General features: G+C 37.0%; 2 protein-coding genes across 2 annotated transcripts in view; both read left to right on the forward strand.

Moving 5' to 3' along the window:
• Positions 1 to 22,935, forward strand: part of LOC126100930 (malate dehydrogenase, cytoplasmic-like) — a 207,848-nt gene that overhangs the window by 126,406 nt on the left and 58,507 nt on the right. The gene's annotated exons all lie outside the window — the stretch shown is intronic.
• On the forward strand, positions 3,348 to 6,878 carry LOC126164917 (DDB1- and CUL4-associated factor 7-like). The gene has a single exon (XM_049920278.1). The coding sequence runs from the start codon at positions 3,962 to 3,964 to the stop codon at positions 4,994 to 4,996; it is 1,035 nt and encodes a 344-aa protein (XP_049776235.1). The 5' UTR covers positions 3,348 to 3,961; the 3' UTR covers positions 4,997 to 6,878.

Genomic DNA, 22,935 nt, shown 5'->3' on the forward strand with positions numbered 1-22,935 from the left:
GTCTACATATGTTCACAAGCTGCATGTGGTGTATGCTTTGAAAATTCAGACACATGCTTGAAGGTCGACACTTTACTCTCGCCAGGGACCACAAATGGCTGACATATGCCTTCTGTCAGCATCAAGACAAATCATCGCAAAACCAACTTTGTCACTTGGATTTCATAGGACTGTTTAAAACCCATATTGCCTATGTAAGGGGAGAGCTTAATGTGCAAGCAGATGCTCTCTCTTGCAGTGGTTTCAAATGCAGTTGACTACAAGGCACTAGCCTTGGCATAACAATCTGATGATGAGATTCAAGATTTATTGGCATGACCATCCAATCTGCAGCTCTGTCGTATCCAGGTACTACCAACAAATGTGCTGTTGTGCTGGGACACCTCCACATCAAAGTCAAGACCCTTCTGACTGATAGTTTTCGACAGGAGTCAATTATGTATCTACGTGACCTGTCTTGTTCTGGAATCCACACTTCAAAACACTTGGTGAAATGAACATGTTTGTGGCCTAACATCAACAGAAACTGTAAGGTGTTTATTTACCAATGCATGGCCATTCAGAGAAATAATATCACTCGCCATCTTAGTATACCACTTGGCACATTTGTTCTGCCTAACCAGTGATTCAGTCATATCCATGTAAATATCGTACAACAATTTCCTCCACTGATGGATGTACCTACTGTCTCACTGCCATTGACTGGTTCACTCGCTGGCCTGAAGTCTTCCCAAGTCTGACATCACTGCCTAGACAGTTGCAACTATGTTCTTACAGGGATGGATCACCTGTTTCTTCCTACCATTGCATGTTACCATCAACAAGGGCAGGTAGTTTAAATTCTATCTGTGCAAGGCACTCACTGCCCTTTTAAGCATGAAGTATATCTGGACAATGGCGTATCAACCTACAGTGAATGGTCTGGTGGAATGCCTACATTGTCAACTTAAAGTACCTCTTTGGCACCGCAAGTCTCAACATTGGACTCAGATGCTATCAATCATCCTATTTATCCTCAACACACCCATCAAAGATGATCTGAAAGCAACTGCAGCTGACCTTGTCTATGGACAACTAATCAGACTGCCCAGTTAGTTCCTTTGTAATATGCCAGACACTCTCATTGATGCATACGATTTTGTTAGCAAGCTGTGCTTACACATACTGCAGCTCCATCCTATTGCATTAAGAGACCAAGAGACTCGCTGCCCTTTCATTTTTGCTGGCCTGTCTAAGTGCACTCAAGTTTTTGTTCGACATGATGCTATCCAAAATCCTTTACAGCCCCTGTGTGGTGGGCTGTACCCAGTACTCAGCAGACATGGCAACCCATTTAAGGTTGAACCAACAGCAATCTCCATCAGCCATCTGAAACCTGTTTTCAGCATTGCCTCCACTGATGTATGCAAATTACTTGCCACATCACCTATGAAGGCTGCCAAACAGTTGGGATTTATGGTTGACAGCAAATTGTCAATGAATGAGCACACAGTATATGTGTTCTCCAATCTCTTCAATGTAATACCGTATACCTCCTGAAGAGACTAAAAAAGTATATATATATGCACCAAGCTCTCCTATGTAACATACCTTCTGAAGAAAGTAAAACGTATATTAACTGACACATGTCTTATAACAGGGTATTATGCACAATTTCACAGCCACATAAATTATGATCTAATGTTACAGGGACACTCTGCAGATTACAAGGGTGTATTACTGCTACAAAAGAAAGCAGTCAGAATAACTGCATCAATCAAAAGAGTGGAGCACTGCAAGCTTATGTTCACCCAGTTAGGAATAATGACAATCTTCAACCAGTACGTTTTTAATGCTTCATCTGTGTACAAGAAAATTAAAGAGTTTTCAGCATGAGGCAAGACGTACACAATCATGGCACCTGCATCAAGAGGAACATTGATATACCAAGCTGTTGACTGTTTGCAACATGAGATAGTTTTCCAATGGTTGCTTTAAAAATGTTCAACTCATTCCCCCGAGAAGTGCAATTTCAGCCACCAGGACCACTCAACGAAAATTGCACAGGATCTAAAAGAGTACCCATTCCATTCCATTGGGGTATTCTTCAGTAGTGACAAAACTGAATGGACAAAATAATACTGTTTCATCTTATATATATGAGAAACTGTAAATAACTCACATGTATGTAATCTTGACACAGTAGTCAGATTCAATTGCCACTATCGTTAGCACTACAGGGGAGGGGGAGCCGAGTGAATGCAGAGGTTGTGCTTCGGTGTGTAAATGTGTGTAAGACGTTAAGTGTTTACGCTTAACTGTACTATCAAGGACGTCATTTTGTACTTTGTCTTTTGATAGGATGGTAGTATACAGACTTGCATACAGTTAAATGTTGCAATAAAGTTAAAGTATCCTAAACTTCAACAAGCTGAATAGAATGGATGTTGTCTTTAAAAGAGGTATGTCCCATAATATGCGCAACAACAACAAAAATTAAACAAATGTAATGGAAAGCAGTCAAATGAATCAGGTCATGATGAGGAAATTAAATGAGGAAACAAGGCACTAAATGTACTAATAGTAGACGAGATTTTTTATTTGGGCAGCAAAATCACTAATGACTGAAATAGAGAATTATACATACCACAGACTGGCACAAGCGAGGAAAGCTTTTCTGAAAACGAGTACTTTCTTAACATCCACTATAAATTTAAATGTTAGGAATTGTATTATGACTTCTGAAGGTATTTGTTTTTTGTGTAGTCTTGTATATAGCCGTAAGTGAAACATGTATGATGAACGGTTTAAACTAGTGGAGGGCAAAAAGTTTTGAAATGTGTTGATACAGAGGATGCTGGAAATCAGAAAGTTACTATCGAAATGAAAAGACTTCCATAGCGGACTACAGGAGTGAAAACTGATCTTTTCTTTGGACTGGGGACCACAAAACAATTTCCGAAAGTAATATCAGATAAACTGCTATTTGGTTATGAAATGTGATTTCCGTTTAGAAGTCTTTATTGTTGAAGTGCAACGGTAGTATTTACATCAATGCGTTACAGGCACAAAACTCATTGCCAATCCAGTTGTAAAATGGACGTATTTACCTATCAACAGCAATTTTTAGGTGGCTTTCCGGAGCCCGTGTTCATGAGTTTTTCAATTTATTTATTTTATTTTATTTTGGCAACTCGACTATTTAGACACATTTGCATTTAAGAGATAACTAAATTTTGTGCAGGTGAGGAATAATTTTTTTTTTAAACCAAAGCAACACATTACACGTAAATGTTATCGTTGGTGCATTTCATAGTGTATATGTTACGTTTGTTTCGAAGGTTTGTTTCGAAGTGAATAATATCTGTGATATTGATACACGAAGTTGATGTTTATGTTTGTAATGTATGTGCGTGTTTGTCATTGACCTTTGTAATGCGTGCGTTTTGTACTGTATGTACGGTTCACCGTGCGTTAGCAGTATGAGAACAGACTTCAGAAAGAAAATTGAAGACTTCAGCTTGGATGTGAAGAGACATTCAGTATCTAATAGAAGTGTTCACTACGAATAACAACGGGAATTTTGCATCCGAATTTGAATTGAACTTAAAGATATCATTGTATGCGTCGTTCCCAAGAATTGTACCATGCAGTCTTCGGGACACAGACGTCTCCGTATAAATGCTGTGCGTGGGAAATCATGCTTCATGTGTGAGATCTTCGAACGTCCGTAATGCCACGCCGGTATTGATTTGCACGTGTATTTCGGAAATTTATTACGTGCGCGTTACAGAACCACTTTTAAATTTTGGATCAAAAAGCTTGAATCTGTAATTTTATCGTACAGTATGTTATTTCACTTTATAAAGAACCTTGTGTTGCGTATATTATGTTTGACGTGAATACTTAGAATTAGCATAGTATCTGTACTTTAAAGTTATAAAAGCAACAAATTCTCTCTCTCTCTCTGTCATACACAACAATGGCGAGTTTTCCAAAACGTAAGGAGATATATAAATACGACGCACCGTGGCCTCTGTATAGTGTGAACTGGTCTTTAAGACCAGACAAACGTTTCCGTTTGGCATTGGGTAGTTTTGTGGAGGAATACAATAATAAGGTACAGATTGTGTCTTTAGATGAAAATGCATCATCAGAATTCACTGCTAAAAGTACATTTGATCATCCATACCCCACAACCAAAATAATGTGGATACCAGATAGTAAAGGAGTGTTCCCCGACCTCCTCGCAACAAGTGGTGATTACTTACGTGTGTGGCGGGCAGGAGAGCCAGAAACTAGGCTAGAATGTGTACTAAATAACAACAAGAATTCGGACTTTTGTGCACCATTGACTTCGTTTGACTGGAATGAGGTAGATCAGAATCTAATTGGAACGTCTAGTATTGATACTACTTGTACAATTTGGGGCCTAGAAACAGGGCAGGTATTGGGCCGAACCAGTTCAGTGACAGGTCATGTAAAAACACAATTAATAGCCCATGACAAAGAAGTTTATGATATTACTTTCAGTCGTGCTGGTGGTGGTCGTGATATGTTTGCCTCGGTGGGTGCTGATGGCTCAGTCAGAATGTTCGATTTACGACATTTGGAGCATTCAACCATAATATATGAAGACCCGCGACATACACCACTTCTTCGTTTAGCGTGGAACAAGCAAGATCCCAACTATTTGGCTACAGTTGCAATGGATGCTACAGAAGTTATAATTCTAGATGTGAGGCTCCCATGTGTACCTGTTGCACGCCTTAATAACCATAGAGCATGTGTTAATGGTATAGCCTGGGCACCACACTCGTCTTGTCACATATGCACGGCAGGTGATGATCATCAGGCCCTTATCTGGGATATTCAGCAAATGCCCCTGGCAATAGAAGATCCAATTCTTGCCTATACTGCTGCTGAAGGAGAAATTAATCAGATACAATGGGGTGCAACACAGCCTGATTGGATAGCCATTTGCTACAATAAATGTCTAGAAATTCTACGTGTATAAACTGTTACAGACTTATGTATTTCAGCAGTTATTAAGCTATTTCACAACACACTAACCAGGAAAAGTTTGTAACTTAAAAATTGTGATATTTACTTTGTACAAATAAGATTTCAAATCATATCGTTCCAATATTGATATCTTCCATTAAAATAATACTCTGTACGTATCACTGTTATAAATATAAATTTAGAATTCATTGACTATGCATTTCTAAGTTAATTTCTGTATGAAATTTGGCACTGATAAAATGGAGTTGATTGTAACTTTTAGAACCCATATCAGATCTTGCTCATTTAGCAAGCTGTAGTTAGCACACACGTTGTATTTTGTGAGAAGTCCGGCATGAGAAATCTGCAAGATTGGTAAAAGATAAAAATGGTCTCTGTGACTAGAATAAAATGTAATGATGTAATAAGAGAAGTAGATGTTCAGTATACATATTTTGGCAGTGTGGATTCTCTTTGCATCATACATTTCAGGAATGAAATAGGTAGGTCACGCAAAGTTCGTTATTTGTATTGCAATTTCAGTGCCAAATGTGTCTACTAAATGTTGTATGAGTTAAATGAAAGTGTCATTACCCTTACTAATCATATTTATAAGTTACGTTTTTGAATCAGTCAGCACAGTATGGTAAAAAACACATGTAACTTGGACATTTTCTGTAGAGTATTCTGTAACATCTGTGATGTTATGATGTAAATTTAACTGATATGCCCTGTTTATCCAGTATATGCATAAGCAGACAAAGCAGAATTATGAATTGTAAGATAACACAGTAATCATCTGTATAATATATAGGTAACAGAGCATTACATTTCCTGGAGAAACAGAGATAACTAAATTATTCTTGAATTTAACTTCAGCATTTATGTTCTTTAAAAAGGTCACATATTTTTTGTAAGATTTGATGAGATGAAAACTAATGACTATACAACTAGTATTACATGTAACTAGCAGACATTGTGTGACATTTGTATAAAATATGACCATACGACCAATATTACATGTAACTAGCAGACATTGTGTGACATTTGTATAAAATATGACCATATGACCGTATCAAACTACAATATGGAATTAAAAGTAGTGTTGCTGAAATCAAGTGCTTTAATGCATTACGAATACACTGTATTTTGCTTCACAATTGAAATATGTAGATATTCGTATAATCTAAATAGTTTCATTAAAATTTGAGCAAATGTGTACTGTTTTCAAAAGTGTAGGTGATAACAGATATCAGGTGATGTTTGTCAACTGCGATGAACCTAAATCTCATTTTCTTGGAGCATTTATGTAATTGCTCTGGATAGATGGCAGTCTTTATGTGATAGATTATTCTTATTCCTGTGTTTCTTCTTTCATATTTCTCACGAGAAACTTTCAGAATTTAATTATCCTACATTAACTAATATAGCCTAGTATATTCTCTGATCTCAAAATAGGTCCAAACATTTCTTGTTGGTTCACACCTTTCAGTAAATTTATGTTTCTGTCCTTTCTGTAGTGTGAATTTTAAGTATGGAATTTTTTTGCTCAGACAATGATATATCGTAGTTTAGCCAGCCATAGGAAATGCTAAATCATAAATCAGTGTATCATGTTGAACTCTTTAGTGCCTGATGAATCACATTTGCATTGAAAATGCATATCTGTTTTCGTAAAATTCTTCTGTGTCATGTTGGTACTGGTACCAACATTTCAACTGCTTTTGCAAATGGCAAAACTGCAACAAAATTTTACAACATGGCATGGTCTGTAACCCATAACAATATTATGGAAATCGACACAGGCTATGAAATGCTACAAAATTACAGTTGTATCCAGCCTTGAGCAAAGTTTTATATGTTTTAAAAGTAGATTAGTCCCTCATTAGATTATCTAGTCCCTCATTAGATTATCAGTTCATATTCTAAAAGAGGTATTCACTTGTCAGAGAAACAGAGGAGGTGATAACATTTGGCATTGTTTTGAGTGGTTGTATTGAATGATGTTTCCCTTGTTGTTTCTTGAAATTGTTAGAAGTATTGTTCTTTCTTATTCTTGTTATGTAAGCCTTGTATGTTGGTTAATCAGTTCAAGTATGATGTACCAGTACATTGTGTGATATGTCATTGATTTTACAAGAGCTGCCACTTACATATGCTCATTTGTAGCAACATTCAGACTGTTAACAGCAAACTAAAGGAGGCACTTAGAGATGTTTATATCAGTACTGCATGTGATTTCGTGTAGTTACATATGTGCATATGCAAACCACTTATATCTAGTCAAAAATTAGTGTATAGCAGAGAAGGGATTCATTAAGAGGAACAATCTGAATATGCTTAGGAAAGTATTTTTGCGAATTGTCATATATTTTTTTAATACTCGGCATTGTAATTGAGAGGGATTCAGTGGATAATAGTTAAGGCAGTTTGTTTATTACAATAATGTATTTATATGCTCTTATCTTGTGTTTGAGCTATGTTGAGTTGTTAATAAAGTCTTAAATTGAAAATAGTCAGATTGTTTAAGCAGATATAATACCCTAATTGTTTAACCTTCTTGACATTGTTCGTATGTGAATATCACATGTGGAGTAGTTTAATCGTGGCTGGCTCTACAAAGAATATCAGTAATTCTGATGGAATGTACTCAGCTCCAAGGGCCTTGTTTCAACGTATGTCTTTGAGTGCTCTGTCAGATTCTTCCTGCAGTATCATCTTCAAATATATAATAATGTATGTAATAATCCATGTAGTAAAATGAAACACATGCAGCTGTCCTTTCAATGTAATTTATTATATAGCAACCAATTTCAGTGACTCGGTACACCATCTTTGGGCGTTAACTGATGCTGAGGGGGGTCAACTCCGATTGTACTCGCAATCCCATCAGTGGCCAACATCTGTGAACTGGCTTCCGTAGACCCCTGTAATAGTGATGTTGTGTCTGCAATCAACAACTGCCAACTGACTGGAGAAACATTTAAAAAGGAAGATTATGGTTTAATGTTACATTGCAACAAAATAGCGTTCTTTATTTTTTAATGTTTCTCCAGACAGTGGGTAATTGATGGTTGCAGATGCAGCATCACTGTTAAATAGTCTGTGGAAGCCAGTTCATAGATGTTGGCCACTGATGAGATTGTGTATACAATTGGAGTACAATACAATTGGAGTACAACATCTCAGTGTCACTTAAGGGCTGATGAAGATGTATAGTGTCACCGAAACTGGTTGCTATATAATAAATAATGTGTTGGATGGCTGCAGATGTTTCATTTTATTCCATAATTGAACTGCTGAAGTTCCACAACCCTTCAATCAGAAGGATGGACATCCAAAAGCATCATCATCTGTGCCCTCTTCCCTTTCTATAATATTGCCGTCAAGGTCATTTCCCCTATATAGCCCCTCTATATACTCCTTACACTGTACAACATTCCCTTCTGTGCTCAGTACTGATTTTCTGTCTAAGATCCTGATATTCATACAGCTGCTTATCTTTTCTCCAAAGACCTCTTTAATTTTCCTGTGGGCAGTATGTATATTTCCGATAATTAGATAAATTCCTGCCTCCATATAACTAGAATTCTTTTTCACAAAATGATGACGTAGTATCAGTTGCAAGAAATTTTTCATGTTATTCAATTTGTTACTTTTTGTCCCTCCATGGAACACACACCACTCTTTTCCCAGTATATGCCATCAGTGGATGTCCAAATGATATGCCCCTTATGCTTGATGAATAAATGTAATATTCCAAGGGAAGAGTAGTTCTACAGTGGTATGTAATAATCCTGCAGAGGGATGCCCTTACCACACACAAGGAAGCTGTATAACGCAGCAAGGTTGTGTAACTGACTAGTAAAGATAATCTCCAACTTCTATGTCTGGTTGCAAATCCTTTTATTTTATTTTTTCCCCCTCCTCCTTTCCTTACTTGTGCGCAACAGTAAAAAATGTAAAATTTTGCCTTTAGTAGAAATTGTAAAGATCCTAACAAGCAATTCACAGTTTTTTTTTTATTATTATGAAGGCACCTTGTGGAACAGCTTGTATCTGTATCCACAGATCAACAGGCATATGGTAAACCTTTACAAATATAGTATCGAAAACAAGTCAGTTGAACAGTTTCAAATATTGGTTCGGTATGTATTTGCACATTTTTTTGTTTTCTGTTTTACTAGAAGGGTTAAGATGTTATAGGCACTAAGTGTGTGGTATGTTAGTATTACAAAATTCTACAATACAGTGCTTCTGCTAAGAACTAGGCAAAACAGATAGACAGAGATGTAGTTGGCAGACATCTTAAAGTCAATTCAAGTCAGGAGTGAAAGAGCAAAAGTAGAACATCATTTATTTGTGCATTGTTTTGACAGGTATATTCTGAAAAACATTATCTTTCTTTTTACTGAACTTCTCTCAAAAGTAGAACATCATTTATTTGTGCATTGTTTTGCCAGGTATATTCTGAAAAACATTATCTTTCTTTTTACTGAACTTCTCTCACCCGTAACCCCATCCCCTTCCCTGTGCTGCCTTGTTGTCAAAGTAGCATTAAACCCTAATCTGTCTTCCCATCTTTCTCATTCCCAGGAAGATTGGCAGATAGAGTTTTAAAAACTCCAGAGTACATGTTTTTTCCTTTCCTGAGAGACTAAGGCTAATGTTTCAGCAATTGCAACAGAATAAGTACAAACATTGATAAAATTTTGGTCATTTGTAGGCAACTATAAAAAGCATGAGAGTCAAAAAGTGAGTTATAAGTACTGAGAGTGAAAAATTTACTATTTTAAAAATGGTGTGAGTGCAGTGTGCATTCAGTTAAATATGGGTTTTCTACGTTATCCATCACCATTTCTTTCATTTCCATTATACACTTTCTCTTCAACATTTTAAAGATCTCCTGAGCTTTGTATTTTGAGTAATTGGCTCTGATTGTAATAATTTACTCTTATTTTACAAAAACCAAATTTTTTTTAATCCAAACATTTGATTATGGCTTGTTTTCTTAGATGCAGTATATTCACTTTTGTTACAAGACCCCACGTCTGTAATTACTGGAACTTCACCCAAGCATAGGTATGTATGTAATATTCATATCTATAGATCATTAGGGAATATCTGACTCTCAGTTAGTGCAAATATGTGTTTTCTTTTAAAAGCTACCTACTTCCTCATTCATTAGGGATCTGGAATAAGTCAAGCTATAGATTCACAGGCATAGACAGTCTGCTGCTCTAACATATATTATCAACAAATTACCATTAGTGGTAACTCTTCACAGTGATTATGGGAACTGCTTTTAGATTGTTTTATGTGTATATGGTAGGAGAAAAACAGCTGGTATGAAAAGAAAAAAACTGCTGCTCCATATATTACTCACCCACTGTTCTTAGTTAAAGTTTCAAATAAAGCATTTATACAGTTGTAGACAGAGCAGTCTATATACTGAAAAATCAAGGACTGTTTAATACGAATATTAGCACTACATGCAATTTCCGTGAACCCAATGATTCTGAGAGATTTTTATATTAACTGTAATTTCAAATTGAACGCACCACCTCTTGTCCAAGGATACTTGTTTTGTTCTGTAGGTGTTGAGCAGTTGGGATGGGGCAGGAATTACATGGATTGCCATATTGTTATGATATGCTGTCACATGTGGTTAATGTTTGATTTTTTATACCATGATGATAGGGTAAACCAAGTTCAGTAACAATGATGCAAGGCAATTATATTACGAGAAGGAAAGGTGCTTAAATTGTGCCTCATTATCTATACGTGGCATTTACCATTCTCTGGCAGATTGTTGAGTAGGTGTATACTCATGTATATTATTCCTTTCTGGACCAATGCTGACCCCTCAAAGCCTTCATAGATGTTGTGCTGGTCCTAATGTTGTATTCATGCTGTTCAAATTTTTTGTTTGAAGAATAGAGGAATGTTGATAATGGGAAAGGACATTCATGAATACATGTATATGAAATAGTTGCCAAAGTACCCCTGCAAGACGTAGAAATAACACCAGAGATAATTCTTTTAACATGCTTTCGTGTTTTGAAAATGCTGTTATGTAATTTTAGATTCCCTCAAAAATTATTCTGTAACCCATTAGTGAAGGAAAATACACAGAGTTAACTAATTTCTTAATTTTTAAATCACCCATAGTAGTAATCATGTGCACTGCAAACCTAGCTGGACTAAGTTGCTTCATTAATTCCAGGCAATGATTTTTCCAATACGTCCTTTTCAGAGATGTGCTAGTCCTGCATCATTTCCATGATTGTTAGCTTCATAGTTAATTTAGAGCAAACTGTGTTTGTGTAGAAATTTGCACAACATAGTTGACATCTACTGTCCCCCAAAATAATTAAAGCTGTGGTAAAAACTCATAATATATGAATTTTGGTAGGTTACCCCAGGTAAGAATCCTCCGAACTTAGTGCCCCGTATACTGGGTTCTCAACCACAGAATATTTCTGTTCTGTCATGATTCTATGTCAACAACTGTGTTTGATGAGTCCCATACTAGAAAACATTAAGCAATGAAATTCTTCTTTAAGGGAAGAGTCAATCATGACAGATTAATACATTAAAAATAGGTCATTAACAACATCTAGTGCTCTCACTGTAGTCTCAGAAGCTGCTTTTTGTGTTCAAATACAAAGTGCTCATACAGCATATACAGTTCTTGCTGTTATAATCTGAAGAGCTGTTTGATACAGCAAACCAGGCTATTCTATCTTGTGAAAGTCTCTTCATCTCTGTTTAACTATTGCAATCTACATTCATTTGAACCTGCTTATGGTATTCATCCCTTGGTCCCTTTCTACAGCTTTTACACACACACACACACCTTTCATTGGCAAACTGATGAGTTCCTGGAGCCAAAAAAGTTGTCCTGTCAACTGATCCTTTCATTTAGTCAAGTTTTGCCTTCCCAATTCAATTCAGTATTTCCACATTAGTTAGTTGATTACCCATGTTACCTTCTGTGGTACCACATTTCAAAATCTTCAGTTTTCTTATTATCTGAACTTGTTACCATCCATGTTCCACACCCAACAGGCCTACATTCCACACAAATATCTTCAGAAAAGACTTCCTAAAACTTAAATTTATACTAGATGTTAACAAATTCCGCTTTTTCAGAAATATTTTTCATGCTATAGCCAGCATACATTTTATATTGACGGCATTTCAGTATCCTTGTTTTCCTTTTGTTCATTTTCACCTTGTAATCTATTTGAAGACACAGTTCATTTCATTCACCTTCTCTTCCAAGTCCTTTGCTGTATCCGGCGGAGTTATAATGACATTAGTAAACCTGAAATGGGGCTACTGTCACTCTCTTCTCAACCAGTGCTTCCTTTTCACTTCCTTCGACTCTTATGATTGCAGTCTGGTTTTTATACAAATTGTAATTAACTTTTTTCTCCCTACATTTTGCTACCTACACAGTTGCAAAGTCTGTGTCCTGGTCAACATTGTCAGAAGGTTTTTCTAAATATGCAAATACTATTAACATAGGTTTGCCTTTAGGGACCGATTATCGTAGCAGTCTGGTCCCTTTAATCCCACAAACCAACCAACCTAGGTTTGCCTTTCTTTAACATATTTTATGAGATAATTTGTATGGTCCCATATTGCCTCTTGCATTTCTCCAGGACCCATACTGCTCGTCCCCAAGATCATCTAGTACCAGATTCTCCATGCTTCTGTAAAAAATAATTCATGGCTTATTAACTTGATAATTCAGTAATATTTGCACTTGTCAGCATGTCCCTTCTTTGGAGTTGGAAGTCTGACAATATTTCTCCTGTCTAGTATATCTTGCACACTTAGTGGAATTGTTTTACACTGGCTGGCTCTCCCAAGGATCTCAGTAATTTTGAGGGAATGTTGTCTACTTCAGGGATCTCTTATTGTGACTTAAGTCTTCCATTACCATGTCAAATTCTCCTTGCAATACCATATTTCCAATCTCATCTTCATCTACTTCCTCATTCCTTTTTTGTAAAAGAAAAACCTACTTCATTTCCTGCATATTTATATTTTCTCTGTTTGTTAATTGTTCTGTATTATCCCTGGTTCTCTATTAGGCTTAATCTTGTCCCTATTTGATTCTCTGTTGCCTTCACTATTCATCTTCCAAAACGATCCAGTCATCATCTAAAGTATTCCTTTCTCTGCTTCAATTAGTCATTGTGTAATGCTGCCTCAAAAACTATCAACAACCTCATGTTCTTTCAGTTTATCAAGGTTCCATCTCCTTAGTATCCTACCTTTTTGCTATTTCTTAAGTTTTCATCAACTGTTCATAACCAGTTAACTATGGCCAGAATTTACATCTACCCCTGAACATTTCTTGCAGTTTAAAATCTGATTTATAAATTTCAGTCTTACCATTATATAATCAGTCCGTAACTTTCCATTGTCTTTAGATCTCTTACGTAGGTAGGTGGTTTAAAAAGTTCTTGGAATCACCATGAGAGGTCAACACTAGCACAACGAGTTGTTTGCGCGATATTCATTGCACTGTTGCCTGTAAACATGTGCCACATCAGTGCTCTTGGAAGAGAGCTGTGGTGGTGATGTGGCTCTGTTGTTGTTCCTGCATAGTGATTTGCAAAGATGGAAAAAATCAAGATTTGAGCAGTGATTAAATACTTCGTAAAGAAAGGTATGAAAGCAAATGATGTTCATGCTGATTTCCAGAACACATTGGGGACTCTGCTCCTTCATATTCAACTGTTGCCAAGTGGACAAATGACTTTAAATTTGGTAGGGCTAGCTTAGATGATGATCCACACAGTGGTCACCCAAGATGTGTCACTACTCCAGAAATCATTGCAAAAGTGCACAAAATGGTCATGGAGGATTGCCGATTGAAAGTGCATGAAATTGCTCATGCTTACCAGATGTCATCTGAAAGGGTATATTGCATTTTAACTGAAGACTTAGAAATGAAAAAATTATCTGCCACTCATGACGTGTGCCCGCACACGTGTGCCGTTGCCATGACAAAATAGCATGAACTGAGGTATGAATTGTTGCCACACCCACCTTATTCACCTGATATGGCTCTGTCAGACTTCCATCTCTTCCCAAAACTGAATATTTTTCTTGGTGATGAAGATTCACTTCAGACGAAGAATTGATAGCAGGAGTTGACAACTATTTTTCAGGCCTGGAGGAAATTAATTTTCGAAATAGGATCGAGACACAGGAACATCACTGGATCAAGTGCAGTGATGTACAAGGGGACTACACTGAAAAATAAAAAAAAAGTTTCAGTGATGTAAGTACTTTTTTTTCTATTCCATTCCGAGAACTTTTCAAACCGCCCTCATATATATACACCTTCTTACATGGTTCTTTAACCAACTGTTAGCTATGATTATTTTATGTCTGTGCAAAATTCTACCACTCTGCATTTTGAGATGTTTATATTTTCCCACCTCCGTGTTGCAAATGTTTTGAGTGAAATGCCCAGTCAATGCGCTGTTGTTTTCACGTCAATTCTACCAACATTTAGAGTTGTTTAGTTCTCGGGGTTTTGTAAAATTCCTGGATTCATGTCTCATTGCTGTGCAGCCTATGAAAAGGATTGCAGAAGACTCCCAAATAAATTCCAAAGTACAGTGCAGTTTGAATACCAATATATTTCCAGGACTCTGATGTCCTAGCCTGGTGAACTGTACCGGTTACATCACATGTACCCAAAGTTGACATCAAACGACCCAGAGCTCACAACAATCAACAAACGAGTGAACCTACAATACATTTGGTGCAACCCTAGCCAAAAAACGAGTGTCCCAAGGCACCTGTGTGACCTCTATTTATACTTTTGTTAACAATTACCTACAATGAAAATTACAATTTTATGTAAAATCACAATTAAAAGTTAAACCGAATATGAGCTACACATTGCTAAAAATTTACAATCTAAGTGCTGAACAAGGTGAACCTATTTTAAACTTAGTTACGAGTTAATATAACATTTTCTGACTAATTATGTTACAGGTAACAATTACATTTCTAAATTTGTTTATAACAAATCAACTAGTTCCTGAATTTTAGTGCTAACATATATCGGAGATTCAACTAACGTGCTTTATTTATATGTTTTATTTAATTTGCTGTGGCGATTTTATAATGATAGGTTTACTGGTACATCCTGACCATGTGCTCTACTTCTTTCGATTAGTTAAAGTATTAATTTCACATTTATATTATGTTTCTCACATAAGAACAATGTTAATCAGCAAAGCATTGTTTTCGAATTATATAATACTGAAATAGTGGTTATTTTTGTATGTAATTTGGAAACAGGTCACTTTACAATTGGACAATTAGGACTGGTGTTTATCTTTAATGCTCTCCGAGGGGTTCTGATAGGTAGCAATGAGATACAGTAATATTTCAGTTCCCATTCATTCCTTTCCTACAGTCCAAGGTCCTTTTCCTAGTATTAAATTCCAGTCCCCATCACAATTAAATTTCTGTCTCCCTTAAGCATCTAAATAGTTTGCCTCTGTAGCTGAGCAGTCTGTACAGCTGACAGCTGACAGCCATGGGTTCAGTTTACGGTGCTGCCAAGGATCTTCCCTTGGTGGGAAGACTGGGATGAAGTGCACTCAGCCTGCCTCATGATGCTAGTTGAGGAGCTACTTGACCGACTGCTAGTGGACTCAGGTCTGCCGTCAACAGCTGGAAGTGCAATGTGCTGATGCCATGCACCTTCATGCCACATCTCAATGGTGCCATTGGCTGAGGATGACGGGACAGTTGTTTGGGCCCGATTGACCTGACAGTGGCTAGAATGGTGGTGATTTTCTTTTACATACCTAAATAATTTCTTTTATCTATTCTACATTCTTTCAGTCTCTACATCATTGGTGAGGCTAGTTGGCATTTAAACTTCTACTGCTGTGGTGAGTGTTGGCTTCCTGTCTCCCTTGGCTATGAGTGTGTGTTCACTATGCTGTTCATAGTAGCTTACCCAGAATCCTCATTTCTTATTAATCATTAGCCCCACACCTGAATGACCCTGTTTGATTTTGTTATATGAATTTGCTGACCTGACCAGAAGCCCTATTCTTTCATCCACCATGCTCCACTAATTCCTGCTATGTCTAACTTCAATCTATCCACTTTCTTTTCTAAACTCTCTGACCTCCCTAACTAATTAAGGGATCCAGCATTCCACACTCTGACCTGTAAAATGTTAATTTTGTTTTCCCTGATGACAACATGTATTCAGTCACTCAGTGACAACACTGGCAACAATATGGAAGATGATAAAGAGAAGGCCAAAATACTGAAGCCGCTCTTCTGAAAATGATTCCTCCTTGAAGATTATTTACGTACATTAATGTATGTGAGCATGAAATAGAAAATAAACTAAAATTGCTCTACAGAGTAGAAAAGTCCTGTTTTCCAGGAGGGTCATTTGACAGGTACACATAGCTATTATCCCATTTCAAGGACATCAGTCTTTTGCAGAATTATGAAACACGTTTTATAAGCTTTACCAAGAACAAAACTCTTCTCTGTGGAAATCGATTTAAGTTCCACAAAAAATTATCCTGTGAAACTCACAAGATCCAGAAGACAGTAATAAGGCAGAATGTGTTCGATGAAGTATTGCAATGATACAGGAGAAATGGTACATGCTTACAGAAAATTAGACCAGCTTTGTGATAAGGTTGAGGACAGTAATTAAATATTAAATTCACATTTACAAATGACCTGGTAGATTGTGTCATGTTCTCCATGGCGATAAGCTTTGCAGGGAAATCGCAATGCTAGAAAACTGTAGCAAAGTACAAGAAGACTGTAGAAATTTGACAGTGCATGGACTGGCAGTTTATCTATAAAATATGCAAATGTGTTGCACATAAAGCACCAGAAAGATTAGTTACTGTGTAAGTACGCAATTGGTGGCAGATGACTAGAAACAGTCACTCTATTGTTCAATATTTATGAATAACAGTCCAGAGCTCTTTAAAGTGGAATGACATCATAAAACTAGTTGCTGAAGAAGCTGCTGGTGCATTGAAATTCACTGACTCATTCTTAAGGACATGTAACTCACCCATGAAGAAAACAGAGTACAGAATCTTTGAAAACTACTCAGTGATGTCTCATAATTATCAGGCCAGATTTAGAGATAGAAAAGATTTGAAGTGCAAAAGTACATCTCATCACTGCTTTGTTTAATAAGCAAGAAAGTATCAGAGAGATACCCTATCCAACTTAAGTGGTGAGCACAACAAGAGAGGCATGATGCATAATGGAGAGATGTATTATTAAAATTATGACTGTATACTGTAAATTAAGATTCAAATAACATATTGCTTGGAGCTCATACAGAGGCTGACCAACAGTAATTCCTCCCGTGCAGTGTTTATGACTTGAAATAATGATAGAGATGATAAATGATAATGGTACACAAAGTACCTTCTGTGACACATCATAAGATGATTTACAGAGTATGAATGTAAATGACCCCCCTCCCTTCCTGATAAAACTTGAACCTTGCCAAGGAGGGGGGGGGGGAGGGGGGGGTGCCTTGCATACCTCAGTGGTGCAGATATCTGTACTGTAGGTACAATGACAATGGTGGGATGGCTGTGGACTGACCAGATAAATATATGGTTCTAGGAAGCATCCTTTTCAGTAGTTGCCTGGCTTTGAAACATGGCCCTGTTGGCACTGCAAACAGCTGAAAACAAGGGGAAACTACAGTCGTTATTTTTTCAGAGGACATGCAGCTCTACTGTATGGGTCTGGCTAACAAACAATGGTAACCTCTTCGGTAAAATATTCTGGAGGTAAAATAATTCTGAACTCGGATTGCCAGGTGCAAACTACTGAGGAGTATGACCAAAACATCTTACCATTTTTCATTGGATCAGTGAATATAATTTGAGCTTTGATTTCACTACACATTACTCATATTGCTCTCATTTTAATTTTTATTTCTAAATAATGCTTTGACTTAATTTAAATCAGTTATAAAGCTCTCTGTTCTTGCAACAGCTTTCTAACACAGTTGTTTGACAAAAGTGAATATTCCCCAAGCTTCGTAAAAAGGCCAATTCACACTGGCCATCGAAGCACAGTCACGTGAGGTGTTTTCACACTGTCCATCATGTCATGTTAAGAAGTAAGCTTAAGTCAAGTGATCTCAACTCCTGTGGCTGTCCTCAATTGTTTTCAATCTATTACAAATAACAAAGACATGGAATAACAACTGATATAAACTACAATCTGAAAAAGCATGAAAAAATAAAGTATAGAGGATGGCGGGGGATGGGAGAAAATGGGCTTGGGGGTCACATGATCAGCAATGGACAGTCGTAAAAACTGATGGTACCGTGATGTTTTGTGACATGACTGCTACTATGAATGCCGCCATTTGAAAAGCATTATGGAGTGTTCTGACGTGACAACATGGCCAGGGTGAATTGGCCTGAAAGCTTGTTTTGCAATACTGGCACTCTTGAATTTTATCCATCCATACTCCACATTTACAGGCTTACAAATGAATATTTACTGTTGACTTACCAGGTAACCTGTTTCGTTTTTGCACTCAGTGTGGAGAAACATTTTGCCACTTTTCTTAGTATTCCTTATGACATTAATATTCATTGATGCTATAATGCTGATTCACTGCTCTATGCTAACTGAATCAGAAAGTTTGAGTCTGTTTGTTTCATGGAAAACAAAGCCAGTTTTCTGACACTGTTCAGAATTGTTTTTGTATGAATTATTTAATACAATACCCCACAAATTTCATATTCTACCTGAATCATATGAGTTTTCCAATTTACAGCTGATAAGTTAAAATCTCCCCCAGATATTGTAATATCATCAGTAAATTTACATACAATATTCCCCAAATTTTCTGTGAGTTGTTTTGTCACCACACTTTGTGAAGTAGGTGGTTTATATTGGCACCTGATTAGCATATTTGACTTACCTTTCATCCTTATGTCCACCCATATTATTTACATCTGAATCCCTAATAATTTTATTGTATGTAATTAAATTCTTTATGGCTATAAATACATTACCACTACCAGCCTTCAGCCTATCCTAGTGGTATATATCCCTATTGGAATTTGAGATTTCACTGTTGATCATTTAAATTTTCAAACAGCTTTCTGTTGATATTAAGATATGAACATTGTTACTATTAATAATGGAGAGCAGTTCTGTTACTCAGCCTTGAACACCCTTGCAGTTAACCAGTACTGTGTTGTAAGTTCTCAGGCTTTCACAGCTGCTGTCACTTGTCCATAAATTTCTTCTGGCTTGTAGACAACAAGACATATAATTGTGTAGTAAAACAATTATACTTCCTGATAAAAAAACAAATGAAGCATCCAGATCACAAGGCCGGATGTCTGTGTAACTTTGTACACACCCACTATTGACAGGTACATATATGATTAGAGCTGCAATTCTCTGTGACCGGTAGAATGGCTATCAGAGCGCATTAGTGATGTTCATGTGTAGTGTTGCTACCAGACCCAGTACAGTATATAAGTGGCATGAACAGTGCCAGATGTCAAATGATCACTGTATATGGCACGGAGATGTCGCATACTCACATGAGACACTGTTATTAGCACCTGACACCGTCAGAAAGTAGCCTTAATGTGAATCTTCATTTGACAATACAGTATCCATATTTGTGGGGCATTCAGGTGCCACAGTAGCCTATTATTGGACTGCATGTGAATGTGATGGCTTGCATACCCAACATCTAGGTTCTGGTTGACCACATCTAATCACCACAAGGGAGGATTGCTGTATGAGAACCAATCACATTGTCTTGACAATACGCAGCATCTCAGCATGTTGCCAGCTCCAGAAAATGGTGCAATCAATCTGAAGATGGCTACTATATATGCCAAAACCGGTCATTTTAAATAAATGATACTTTGCGATCATGACTTTTTCTTCATACGTAATCATCACAAGTGAGATTGCTGACACTCCCAAACATGTTGTTTAAAATCATGACATTGTAATCCTATCACGTCTGTCCCTGCCATCCGAACAGATTAATGGACTCCATGCAGCACTCGGTGTCATACCACACCATCAGTTGGAGGCTAGTAGCAGCTGGACTGGGGAACTAACATCCCACACATGTGGCATCCCTTTGTATTTAGTGATAAATCATGGTTCCGCACTAGCCTGAATTGCTATAATCAAAGTGCAAGATTTCAACATGGAGAGAGATCCCATTCTTCCGAAGTTTTGGAGAGGCACATTAGTATTACTCCTGGTGTCATGGTGTAAGGAGCCACTAAGTAAGACTTTATGTTACAGCTAGTAGGATTGAGGGAAATCTGATGGTACAGTGGTGTGTTACGGATGTCTCTTGGGTGTTTCACATTTTTTTATCAGAAATTATACCTTGATGAAGATCACTTGAAGCAATGGCTGAACATTGATATGTCACTTAACATGACAAAGTCTACAGCCCACAAGAATTTTATGTTATACAATATTTACATCTTTCATTTGCGTTGTTGAATTTTCTCCTTTCTAAATACAGTAATTATGTGCTCTTTGGTCAATGGTCAGGTTATCTTTACTTAAAATCTGCATGCCACAAATTATGTGCCACCCTAGCAGTTGCTTCCTTTGTGTAATGTATACTTGACCTATTTAGAAATGCATTACTTTGCACTTGTCCACCTTCTAGCAGAGGGTAAGAAAGTTGTATCTGAGATAGTTGCTGAACTGTCTGAACTTCTGGATTAAACTTTCACTTGGTTCAGAATCACGTGACCATGAATGATTTTGGGAAATATGCTTTGTATTGTAATCTGAGCCTCCACCATATGTGTGAGACTAGTTATCTTCAACTGTTTAGGAACTGAGAATGCCCTCTGAACTTAAGTGACAGGCATCATCCGTGTTGACATCAGCCACTATTTCCAGCTGGCTGTACCCATTGTGTTCTACAGGGACACAAAAATCTTGGACTAGCTCCCAGCCTGGTATAGTGAGTTCACATGGTCCTACTTTCTTGACCTGCTGCTAGTTCTATGAAGGGCTCTGTAATCCGCTTAACACAGGAGTTCACAATGACCGTGATAAACACACTATTTAATTACCTGCATTTTTTGAAAAGACTAAACTCATCCCAATAGAAAAGGTGTCCACCGCTGACTCAGAAGTACTGTCAGGGATGGGCAGCTGCTTATATCTGATGCAGAGGCATAATGGGACAGCCATAGGGTCAGTAATGTCATTCACTTTTGGCCAGAGGTTTGTGTACCTGCTACTGCCCTCTGTTCAAAGTTAGCTGATGAGGGGATTCAGCAATATGTTATGTCCTCCCACATACTTTTTGTGAAATGACTGTTATGAGCTCACATGGAGGTTTATTGACAGTTATTCTTCCTACGCACCATCTGCAAGTGTAACAGCGAAGGTGGAAATGATAACAGAACCAGAAATATCTCTGCTACATACCATAAAGTGGCTTGTGGAGTGTAAATACAAAAGTAGGTCAGGGATCACAGGCAACACCAGCATTTGTGCCAATGCCAGTATAGCCCACGACAGCAGCCTGAAGCTTCTGCATGTATCTGGACAGCAGCCAATTCTTCTTGCATCCATACACAATACGTACACTTTTAGATCCTAAAATATGTCTATTATTCTCTCTTTCGATTGCATTAATTTTTTAAAATACCCTGTTTTGGTTCAACATGAACCATCCTCAGATCTTATTGTCCCAATTACAAAACTAACCTGTGCAGCTATCAGCAAAATTTACATTGCTAAGTCAGAAGATACTTTTTTTCTTTTTTACCTGTGATTCAGCATGCAAATTTTGATGATACTGTTTTTTGGTTACTGGGTTACTGTTGCAATCAACAAATCATATCTGAAGATGGTTCATGCTGAACAAAACTGGTCGTTTTAAAAATGAATGCAATCAAGATGTGTAATAAAGAAATCTCTTTTATATTAGATGATTGTAGATTTCTTCCAAGGACATTTTCAATTTTTGCAAATTTTTCTTGAAATGACGATGACGAGCTCCCTCTTTGACAATGTACAATTACATGTTGTTGTGATCTTCAGTCTGAAGTGTGGTTTGATGTAGCACTCCACACTAGTCTAACCTGCGCAAGCCTCTTCATACCTGTTTCACTACTGCAGCCTACATCATTTTGAACCTGCTTAGTGTACTTATCTCTTGATCTCCCTGTGTAATGTTTACTGTCTACTTTTCTCTCCAATATGATATTGAAAATTCCTTGCTGCCTCAGAATGTGTTCTATCAACTGGTCCCTTTTTTTAGTCATAAATTTTTTCTCCTCAGTTGTTTGGTACCTCCTCATTAGTTACACAATCTACCCATCTAACCTTCATCATTCTTCTGTAGCACAACATTTCTAAAACTTCTATTTTCTTGTATGTACTGTACAACAGTGCAGTCGAGGCAAATACCTTCAGAAAAGACTGCCTAATGCTGTTAATATATATTTGATGTTAACAAATTTCTCTTTTTCAGAAATGCTTTCCTTCCTATAAGCAATCTACATTTTATATCTCCTCTACTTTGGCTATCAATAGTTATTTTGCTGCCCAAATAGCAAAACTCATATTCTACTTTTAGTGTCTCATTTTGTAATGTAATCCATGCACTATTGTCTGATTCAATTGGACTACATTCCATTACCCTTGTTTTACTTTTGTCAATGGTTGTCATACAACCTTTTTTCAATAAACTGTCCATTCCATTTATCTGCTCTTCCAGGTCTCTTACTGTCTCTTATGGAATGACAATCTTATCATCAAACCTTATATTTTTATTTATTCTTGCTGAATTTTAATGCTTTTCCAAATTTTTTCTTCATTTGATTTACTGCTTGTTCAGTGTACATATATGATAACATTGGGGAT

The sequence above is a fragment of the Schistocerca cancellata genome, chromosome 1 (genome assembly GCF_023864275.1).
Source record: "Schistocerca cancellata isolate TAMUIC-IGC-003103 chromosome 1, iqSchCanc2.1, whole genome shotgun sequence".
Taxonomy (NCBI): Eukaryota; Metazoa; Arthropoda; class Insecta; order Orthoptera; family Acrididae; genus Schistocerca; species Schistocerca cancellata.